The 11898-nt window shown below is 38.9% G+C and overlaps 1 protein-coding gene across 1 annotated transcript in view; it reads right to left on the reverse strand.

The window, feature by feature from the left end:
• The window catches only part of LOC130099279 (zinc finger protein 235-like), a 30142-nt gene extending 21794 nt beyond the window's left edge, over window positions 1–8348 (reverse strand). The window contains exon 1 of the mRNA XM_056264891.1: window positions 8009–8348. Within this exon, the coding sequence (XP_056120866.1) occupies window positions 8009–8296 (288 nt within the window). The 5' untranslated portion in view covers window positions 8297–8348. The remainder of the gene's footprint in view (window positions 1–8008) is intronic.
• Between the last annotated feature and the right edge of the window lie 3550 nt (window positions 8349–11898).

The following is an 11898-nucleotide window of genomic DNA, read 5'->3' on the forward strand; positions in this document are numbered from 1 at the left end:
CGGTAAGTCGGCGTTAAAACTGACCCCGTGTTTTAAATCGGTGTGTGATACACCCGTCTGTTTGTTGTTGGTTTAACGAATGCCATCGTGTGTTTTTCTACGTTTCAGACCACCTCGAGGTTGAGGGCGTTGGAGAAGTCGGTGACCGTGGGGAAGCTTCAGGCGCTGCGGGACAGCAACCCAGCCATACCCATGATGGTCCCCGACTTCTTCCAGGCCGAAGCCTCCTGGGACAAGGCCCGGTCCACGGAGCCGGCACTGCCTCAGGTCTCGCCATCCGATTCTGGGCACGATTACATCCAGGACGTCATCGGTATGAATCCATGGATCGTCACGATCCTGATATCAGTGATCATCGATGATTGTTAATGATTGTTGACAACTAAAACCGACGGTTCGTCTTTCAGATGAGCTCTTTTCCGGGTTCGATCCGGCACCAGCGCTGTGGATCCCCGATGACCTGGAGGCCACCACAGGTATGAATCCCCCGTGTCATCACGGTTCTAATAGCGCTGCACATAATCCACGAGTGGTCCACTAAATTGACGCTTTGTTTTTCAGAAGAAAACACTCCGAGCCGGGCGGAGCTGACCACCGTCGGGGCCACAGCGCTGGCACAGGAGCGGGAGGTGGACATGGGTAAGAGTCCGTTTGTCATCACAATTCATAATGTTGCTGCGGTTACTCGATAAGCGTTCCACTAAAACGATGTTTTGTTTTTCAGAAGATCTCATCCCCAATTTTTTTTCTGATTTTTATTAGTTTTGACCTTTTTTTTAAAATAAAGTTTTATTGTTCTTTCCTTTCGGTGTGTGTGTCCATTGTGTTCTTGTCTTTAATGGGTTAAAAAATTGTCATCTGTGCTTTGTAATGAGCACTTGCTTTCACACAACTTGAGAACAGTGAGTGGGTCTGATTTCTAATGAAAATGACAAAGGAGCAGCAACGTATTAATTTTTTATGAAGCCCCACTGGTTCCTAGGGACACCAAATTTGAAGAACGGGTTGAGACCTTTCCGGGGAGACCACCCACGACCTCGTGGCCCCCCAGGGGCCAGAGCTAGAGCTTAAAAAGTGCATTTCTATAGTGGGTTCGTGGACGGTGGAATTGTGGGATGGGACTTGGTGCTACGGACTCAGGGGAGCCCCCTGAGTGCAGTAAAATAGTTTTTTTTATCAAGAATGGAACTTTTAAAAAATGTCTATCAAAGAAACTGTCTGAATCCCCATTCAATAGATTGCACGTGGGATTGTGTCCATTTGCAGCTTATTTTAATGTATGGCGGGAAAATCATTTAAAAAATATAGTGGGTTATTGGACAAATAGTGGCTTCGTGGGATGATCCCACGTAGAATTTATTCCATTGTACTAAATAGAGGCTTCGCGGACAGTGGCTCTACCCGGCTTAGTTCCCGAGATACACCAGGTCCATTTTTGACAGGGCATAACTCAGGAACCAAGCCGACTTTGGGCTCCATACTCTGGGGTCATGGGGGGCCCATGGGTACCTCCACACACCCAGAGTTTGGAGCTCCAAGTCGACGTGGTTTCCGAGATACACCGGGTCAAAGCTTGACAGGAAGTGGCCGTATCTCGGAACCGGAAGGACCTAGGAGCTGGGGACGGTGGGGTCTGAAGGGGACCCATGGGCCCTCCCCACACCCGGAGTTTGGAGCTCAAACTCGGCTTGGTTCCCGAGATACACCCGGTCAAAGCTGGAAAGGAAGTGGCCGTATCTCGGAAACGGAAGGTCCCAGGAGCTGGGGACGGTGGGGTCTGAAGGGACCCAATGGGCCCTCCTCACACCCGGAGTTTGGAGCTCCAACTCGGCTCCACTCCCAAGATACCCGGGACGTTTGGTAAATATAGTGGGTTATTGGACAAATAGTGGGTTATTGGACAAATAGTGGGTTCGTGGGATGGGGCGTGGCCTCGGAGTGGGGGGGTGGTCCTGGGACGTTTGATAAATATAGTGGGTTATTTGACAAATAGTGGGTTCGTGGAATGGGGGCGGGGTGGGGGGTCTGCCCAAAACAGTGGTCAAACGGACAAATAGTGGGTTAGTGGGACGGGTCAGGTGTGGCGCCCCACCCAGGACGAAGGCCGAACTGCCCCGTCCGAATCCCTACGGCCCAAGGACGAAATGGACCTTTTAAATAGTTTTGGACTAGCCGGAGTGAGTAAATAATGACAGAATTTTGATTTCTGGGTGCAGTCTCTCTTTAAGGACAAGCGGCAGCATATTATAGATACTGTCTCTTTAAGAGCTGCACGCAAACAGATTTGACAAACAGATTTCCTCTGTTTGCTTTCACTTTAGACATAACCAACTTTGTTTATGTAAAACTTGTGTGTATTTGACAGTATCAGCACAATAAGTCCAGTATGCAGGCACTGTGACAGGCTTTTTTAGTTCCTGTGAGCGTCGTGTATACGCGCTCAGAAAAGAGCATGTTAGAACAGCTCATCAGCACGTGAATGAGATGTTTAAAGTAGCAAGATTTTGACGCACATGCAAATAATGAACTTTTGTGAATTGCAGTGTCCCGTGAGTGTAACTCTACCTCTGCGTTTACATGTGATGTGATGTGAATGTACGTCGCGTTGTACAGTATGTTGAGATGAAGGCGCCAGAATTGAACTGATAGAATGCACGATACTATGATTTTTCTTCAAAAGCAGATCGTGGAGACATTTTAATCGTCCAAAAACCGTGATTATCATACACCCCTAGTTGGAAGTTTAAGTTGCTGGCGCTCATGCTTCGTTCACGGTCGTCACGTGCGCATAGGAAACACCCCACCCTATCGGCAAGGCTCATCGGCAGTAATGTAATATTCATATCTGCCGATGCCGATAATGGTCATTTTAAGCTTTTATCGGCCGATACCGATGTCCCGATATCATCATGCATCCCTATTTGTTGAGGGTTGTTTTTTTAGCGAAGGACTACATGCCTGCGCACATAATCAAACGCGCATACCTATAGAATGAACTCTTATTGTGCAGGTGCACGCCATCAGCGTTCTCACAGGTTCGAGTTTTTAAAGTTTGCGTAGAGAGAACTTAAAGAGTTTTCTGTTAAAACGGTGTCGTGTTAGCGGCACTTAAGTTAACCAAACAGTAGGTAAAACGATTAAAATGATCGTTGCGACGGAAGTGAATCAATTAAAACTAACTTTAGCTGGAAAATAACTTTATTCTAGAGCTGTCATAAAGCCAAATCAATCTCTGTTGCTTTGATTTCCTATTATCACTGTAAAGCAGCTTTGGAACAATCTACATTGTTAAAAGCGCTATATAAATGAAGATGACTTGACTTGACAACACTACTCTCAGATTCAATGCGTTTCCTGAGTATTGAGTCCAGAACTATAAACTTGCGCTGTTAGCCGCGTTTCCATTACCCTTCAAATTGCGAATTGAAAATACGCTCAAAGGAAACACGTCAATTTCGCAAAAACTCCCATTTATCGCAAAAAAGTTTTTACGCTCGCATGAGGAGGTTTTTCAGGCAATTCGAAAAAGGAATATTTCACAAAACTGGATGGAAACAGTTTTTGCACATTTACAGTCACTTGACTTTGAAGACGCAGTGTGTTTGGGGTCGGTGTACGCACGCAAATAATAATATTTTATGATGAACTGGAGCGCGAGAACTGAAACAAAATATAGCCTATGCTAAAGCTTGAAATGTCCACTTTAAAATGAACAAATTCGAATCGAAAGCTTATTATCTTCTGATTATGTAATCCGTATGAAAGGTGCATTTCTCTCTAAAGGTGCATCCGCCTTACAGCGGAGATGGAGATATGTTTTAGCCGACACTGATTTAGAAAACAATAGTTTATTAATAAACGTCGTTATTTTTTCAGACACATTTATTATCATTAGCCTATAACTCGCCTATAAATCACCTTTCTGTAGGCTGTGGTTCCAGAGACATATATGGCTCTTCTCATTCAGCACTGCGGGAAAAATAGCATTAAATTACTTATTTAATAATCAAATATAACGACTAATACAACATGTCACCAACACCGCCTCAAATGCGTGCTTGTCAGACTGTGTACTTCTGCTCTTCCTGGAACAACGCGTCTAAACCCGATCAATTCACAACGATTTATTAAAATGGTGTTCTCATTAATGTTATGTATTATGACAGACCCAAACATGCACGTGCAAAATCATGAAAAATCCTACCCCAAATATATAACATTAATGGAGAAATAAAAAAAAGGAAAAATCTTATCCAAAACATCAAAATTAGATTCAAAAGGAATAATGCCAAATGCAAATTTTTCAAAAATAACACCAAATAAGACAAATCAACAAAGTAAAAAATACTCCATTGCAGAAATCAACACAGACTAACTCCATTAAACACAGATGAGCACATTTATACTGGCGGCCAGCACCATTACCCCATGGGGAGGGACAAACTCACATGATACAGTACAACACTTCACACATTTTCCCATAAACATAGAGTCTAGAAGAAACATTTTGTCATACTGTTCAAAATAGATAATCTACTATTTTATGCAATAGTTTATGCAATCATTTACAATACATTGAATGTGTAGTTTAAACAACATGGCAAATGAACAAGACTGCGGCAGCACAAGCCCACCCGCCGAAAACATTTACAAACTGAATCTGCAGGGCTGCCAACTCACGAATTCATTGTGAGAGACTCACGAAATTGTCACTTTATACACGCTCTCACGCCACACATCCATTTTCCTCTATATGTTTACAGCATTAGGTGATTTTTTTTTTAACAATTAACAACACATTAACGCATCTACTGTACCCAATATTTATTCAAATTAATAGATATTGAATCAAGATCAGAATCAAATCACAAGAATTGAAATTGTGAAATTTGTGTCAAGCAATAATAAAAACAGTAGCATGCCAGTAATTCTAATATGTAAAACATCCTAGACAGTCCAAACAGCTCAGTTGTGTTTACATGGTTATAAACTTAATAAAATTATGTTTAGTTACCAAATGTTTTGACAATCACAATACACTTATTGTGATGCAAGTTTTTCTTTTCTTTTTTTACACATTCCCCCAATCCCAATCCAACTATTTTATGTTATGTTACATTTTCACTGTTTACAAAGACAGGGCTTGTCATCTTGTCTTCTGGGCTTGTTGTTTCTGATATAGCACTTTAACCCCAAGGGGGGAATCCAGATCAAATCCCAGAAGGGAATATCAAAACAAAAGTTAAAACTCGTTTTGAACAATTTCTTTGTCATCTGCAGATTGATTTTAAGTAGGGAGGGAAAAATCGATTTAAATCATAAATCTGATTTTTTTGTGAAAAAATCTGGGATTTTTTTTTAGGCCATATCGCTCAGCCCTCCTCGCAGACAATAGTCACAAACCTGTATTCTGAATTTGAAGCCCCCGACAAGTAGTCACAAATATGTGTAAAATGCCATTCACAGAAATACAACAACAGACACAAACTTGTAGTACATAGTTGCACTTATTCTTTCATTCACATTCGCAGTACAACCTCAAATAGGCACTTACAACTTACCAAATCTGTCACTGCAATTTCAAAATTCGCACCTGATTTTCATTTTTGCTACTATTTTCACGATATATTAGATGCAAAACTAACTTGTGCACTTGCAACTCAGTGGCGGCGAGAGAGAAAGGGGGGCGGGGGTGTTCAAAGGAGCCGTTTTATTGGTTGGTGCCTAGCCAATGAAATGGGACTTCTATTGTACGCGATGATGTCACGAAACCCGCGTCCTCAAGGGGACGTTCTGAAATGCTAACATGGCTTAATGCATTAGAGTGATATTAAAAGAAATAAATGATATTATAAAACTCGGTAAACAAACACCATACTAATAATTAGGGGTGGGAATCACCAGAGGTACCACGATACGATATTATCCCGATACTTAGGTCACGATACGATATTATTGCGATTTTAAACATATTGCGATATTCTGCAATATATTGCAATTTATTACCTTTTTTCAACTTCAATTTTTGCATTTTTTCCAAACAAAATTATTACATTTATATCGCCTGAATGTTTGCGCTCATTGCAATTTTTACAATGGGGGTAATATTGTTAAGAATTTACACAACACAAGGATGCTTGATTTAAATTGTTTAATTAAATTGAAAAAAGTAGCACAAATAAATACAATGGAATAAAGATACAAATAATGACAAATAAAGAGAAAAGTTTTTGAATAGGTCTAACACTAGTATTCATAAATACAGAAACTGAATAATGTAATCAAATGGATATACAACACTGTATACTACCCAGATAGTAACACTGGGTAGTATTTTAGTCCTGACTAAATTAAATACATAGGCTATTAATCCTGATTCCTTTAACTTAAAGCTATCTTTTGTTTTTGTTTTTTGACAACAAAATTAATGACAGACACATATGGCTGCCGTCACTTTAAGAGTTAGTGCACGGATCCTGTGTTCATTATACTGTCACATGCGTTTTATGCTTATTAAAGACAAAACCGACTATGTTTAGAGTATACTCACGAAGACCGAAATTTTTTCACAATTTTGCGTGTTAAAGCAATACAATCCGCGAAAAATAACATTTGTTACTGGCCAGCTGTTTTTGAGGCGGATTCTCTATGAATGTGCGCATAGAAAATAATCTCAGAGCGCGCAAACACTGATTAGTTTAAAATCGCTTGAATGTTTAAACTGGTAAGACTTAAAAAGACGTGCAAATGGTAAACTTCAGTCACGATGCACAGCTGGCCCGATTGTGCAAGTGAATATTCCGTCATGTCCCGTCTCCTAAACGCGAGTGTGTCGCCGCAGCGCTTGATGCTTGCCTTGCACAACACATTTTGAGAGAAGAGATAGAAGACGCGGCACCGCTGAACACTCACGCAGACACGCACTCTACTACCAAAGTTAAATTCTCATGTGTAGCTAATTTAAATAATAAAAGATCGATACTTGGCGCCCGTTTATCGATACAGTATTGCCACCGAAAATATCGCGATACTATGCTGTATCGATTTTTTCTCCCACCTCTACTAATAATGCATACTACTATGTACAGAAAAGCAGATGAGCCCAGAATATGAACGCAATGCGATTAAGACAGTGGTATTAAAAGACCAAACTCAGAAAACACCATACAAATAAAGCGTACAGAAAAGCAAATGAGCACAGAAAATTAACGCAACGCGTTTAATTGTACGTTAAGCATTTTCCTCCCATAGAAAACAAAGAAAACGCTTGAGGCTTAATGGCCCAACAGTTATAAAAATTTAAATAAAAACAATTCGTTATAGGCCTACATTATTAATAAAACACAGGCAGTAGGTTTATTTGCACTGAACACAAATTTGCTTTCGTCATATTCTGGGCTAATCTGCTTTTCTGTACATAGTAAGCTATGCTAGTATGGTGTTTACTGAGTTTGATAATATCATTTATTTCTTTTAATATCACTGTTGCATTAAGCATCGTGAAAATAGTAGCAAAGGTCAAGACGCGAAATTTGAAATTACAATGACAGATTTGATAAGTTGCAAGTGCCTAATTGAGGTCGTACTGTGAATATGAATGTAAGAATAAGTGCAAATTATAAAAGTTTGTGTCTGTCATTGTATTTCTGTGAATGGCATTTTACACATTTGTGACTACTTGTCTGCAGCTTCAAATTCAGAATACAGGTTTGTGACTATTGTCTGCGAGTGCAAATTTCAACATTCAACTTCAGATTTTTATTTGACAGGTTTTCACATTGGAGCTGTGAGTGTACATTTTTGTGTACTAGTATGAATATTTATTGGACAAGTTCTCAAATTCACATAATCACACAGATTAAATAAAATATTATTTTCATCATTCATTTACAGCAATCAAATTACTGATGACTGGTGATTTTGGTTTAACACATACACAATCAGTGCATATCAAACGATCTGTAACAAAGAAAGCAATAGTGACACAGTAAAAGCTTTTTTTACTCACATAAGTGTGTTGCGCCGTTTTTGTCGGATCCAATATAGAAGGCACAGCACCGTTTTTTAATCTCACTCTCTCTGCAAATCCAGCGTCGAACTGTTTCTTGTTTGCAAAGGAATCCGCAGCGAAATGAAGCGAACAAACGCACAGTGTCTTATTCACGTGATCTGGAACTTCATTAAAAACAAAGTTCAACCACGCATTCCTGGTGTTTGAATCAGAAGGAAGGTTATGCAACGACTGGGTTTTTCTACAGCTTGGCACTGCACAATATTTTGCAATCTTCAAAGGCATGTTTATTGCTTAGGGTAGTTGACCGATCCTGTGTTAGCGTCACATGTTATTTACCTAAAAAAAAAAGAGAGAGAAAAAGTTATTCACCTACTAGCTACTTATCATGCGTTAATCAGTGGGCGGGGCTACAGTGGTAACGATGATCTTCTGCAGACCTATCTATGACATCATAATAGACATTTCTAGACATTTCTAAACTAGCCATTTTCTGGGCTATTGGTTTCAATAAAAGCTGATTTTGGACTAACAAGGAAGTTTTCAGATTGAAACTTACATGATATTCTTTTAATATGATGAACATTTTACTTATCAATTGATGACCCCTTTAAAAAACGTCATTATAAATGTCTGCCCTTTGGAGTGAGTAGGACATAGGGAAGCTATGTCGTAACCTCGACAAAATGATCTCTTGGCCACAACATAATATCACGTTACCACGAATTAATATCTCGTGGCCACAAAAACATTAAGTGAACCGAACATGTCGCCTCCCGGTCACTGTACTATGACTTAAAGCCACAGAAATCTGAATTTCTAACCGCTTTACAGAATTTTTAAACCACTCTTTGCTTCCGTGCATGATCTAACGTTATTCACTATTTGCATAAAAGTCTTATTTTTCCTGCTGCCAAGAGGACCAACAGTCACGTGCACACTGCAATATTAACTCACTGCAGGAGTTAAAATTGAATTTAAATTGAGGTAGTCAGTGAATTCGTAAACTCTTTGAGTCACTGAACACACTGAGATTGAAAACATCTTCAAATGCTCTCTGACTCCCCAACCAGAGTTCCCTCAATACATCAATGCGATTTTCAGGCACCACTGAGTCCACTTCAGCAACAGAGAGATGTATAAGACATTAAAATGACTCCTAGATAACAATACCTTAACGATACCAGATCCGACACATACCAAATGCTCCGTTCAAGCCGAGTCCCGAGTTCTCTTGTTGTTGTTGTTGTTCTTCTTCTTCTTTGATGTTTTATGGCGCTAGGCAAACCTGCTTTTGGTCCGTATTCCGCCATCTACTGGGATGGAGTGTGATGCGATGATATCGAGGAAGAAACAATAAAACAAATTTTAAAATAGCCATAGGCCTACCTAAATTTTTTACAACTTTACTTTCAAGAAACTTAAAAGAGCTTTATAACCTTTATAAGAACTGTTTATCATATTCTATAGTCAAATAATGTATGCGGGCATATTTTAATTATTAACGCTCTTTCATATCCCATACAGTTATCAGCGTATGCTCTATGGTTTCTGGAAGTCCACATTTATTTACCTTTCATGTTTTCCTATCATCTGATGTGATTTATTAAAACAGAGTGTCCAATTCGCAGCAGAGATAATATTGCATCATCCCTTCTGTAGCCATAACCAACTATTTCATGACCAACTTGTTTTATAGTACATTATGTCGTCCTTTATTTCCTTTATCCCATCTCTCTTGCTAAAACCTTTCACTTCTGATTTACTCAAGGTACACTAAAAAAAAGAAGCCTTTTTTCAAGATTTACGCATTTCAGTTAATAGTAAAATTCCATCAAATTGAACTGAATAATCCCTATTTGAATCATATTATGAATTAAGAATAGAAAGAGTAAAACAATTAATAAAGGTTAGTAAAACATTTTGTATAAACCATTTAATGTGATTCTTATTCATAAAAAAATTAAAATGCTTAAATTTAAGATTTAAACAATTATTTTTTACTCATTTAAAATTCTTAATTCATAATATAAATAACATGTAAGGATTATTCAATTTAATGGAATTTTACTATTAATTGAAATGAGTAAATCTTGAAAAAAGGCTTAAAGAAATTGAGTGTATATGTTTATAACGATTGCAGTATGCCGTTTAGCTATCCTGTCCACCTCCTCATTCCCCTTCACTCCAACATGAGCTGGCAGTGGCACTAAATACTGCTATAATTCTCAGTTGGCATATTCTACACAAACTTTGTATTAATTCTATTAATATATCTTGCCTAGATGCTGATTTTCCACTCAATAAACTTTTATGAACCTGAACAAATGACTACAGCTGTAGGTTGGATTTCTTCCACCCACTGTAAGGCTATCTGAGTAGCGACCATCTCTGCTGCATATATACTGATATATTATTAAAATGAGGTATATGTACATAGCAGCAGCTGTACGCCCAGTGTATGGGTCTTTAGAACCACCTGAGTATATATATTTGTAAAAACCATATTTCTCCATCCTAAATACTGCTGTACTAATGTCTCTTTGGAACATGGTTTTTGGTTATCCTTTAACGTTTTAAATATCAGCTGGTCTACTGATGGTATTGAGCCAATGTGGAGAGATTGGCAGAACCACTGTGGGACTAATATCGGTATTAATAATGGCTGTTTGTTGGGTCTGCTTGTCTATCATTCATCCAAAGCTTTTTAGATTTATCTGCTCATATTCCCAACAACTCCCCAATATTTAACTGGATGGTTTGTAATGGCTAGTGGCGTTTCTCCCATTTCCCATCTCCCCTTTCTACCTGCAGTGCTGTTACAGGAGAGGATATAAAAGCTTCACAAAATATTCTTTTGGCTTGGTTTTGAATCAACTCTATCTTCGAAAGCATTGAGGTTGATGCGGAGCCATAAATTATTCTGTCTTATACTACGTGGCTTTTGAATGATTGAATCTAATTGGTTGACCATCGTTCTAAGGTGTGCAATTATTTTCAGGAAAACACGCGGCTAAAGTACTTCCAGCTGGTCTTGACCGCATTACAGTTCCATATCAATTCGCCAAATTATTTCAGTTATTTCAAAGGTCTTTAACAGAAAATAACCAAATCCCGCAATGACACTGACCAAGCAAATAAATATAGTCAACAATAGGATAAAAACAACCAATTATTTTCATGTTTTTTTGCCACAAAATTACATCTTATAATGTAAGAACAGCACAAACTCTCTTTTTCCCTCTCTCTCTCACTCAAACACACATACTGTACGGACAGTCGGACACAGACTCACACAGGGACGTGTTTGTCAACGCTGCTCTGACGATTTTATCAGTAAAATAGTTTAACAACTTAAAAGACATTTCTAACTAGCGATGTAGCCTAATAATGACTATTCTTGGAACAGATAAAAAAAAGTTTCGCTATTAGCAGAGAAGCTGCTGTTGAACACTGTTGAGAGACGCAAATACTCAGGTAATTCATACACGCTTGATAACTCTCCCTGTCCCTCTAATAACTAAATTAATAACTGCATTAGTCATTGCTATCAGTGGCTCAAGCCTCCGTTACTAGCTCTAAAACGACATTTTGGCATTAGCAATGGAGGCTTGGGGGCTTGGGATTAGATGTGTAAGAAATTAGTCAAAAGGACAAAAATCGGAGAAATGTCTTCAAATAGATTATCTGAACAATGTTTTGAGGTTTGGTAACCGTAGTATAAGGTGAATAATTGACTTCGGGCCGTTGAATTATTGAAAAATAATGCACAGCCGAGGTGTAACGGCCAGTCCATGTTGTGGCCGCATTACCCCTTCGGGTGTGCAGTTAAAGGAGAACTCCGGCGCAAAATGAACCTTTGGTCTAATTACACATTGTTACCTAGT

The sequence above is a fragment of the Rhinichthys klamathensis genome, unplaced genomic scaffold (assembly GCF_029890125.1).
Source record: "Rhinichthys klamathensis goyatoka isolate OS25496 unplaced genomic scaffold, OSU_Roscu_1.1 h1tg000011l_1, whole genome shotgun sequence".
Lineage (NCBI taxonomy): Eukaryota > Metazoa > Chordata > Actinopteri > Cypriniformes > Leuciscidae > Rhinichthys > Rhinichthys klamathensis.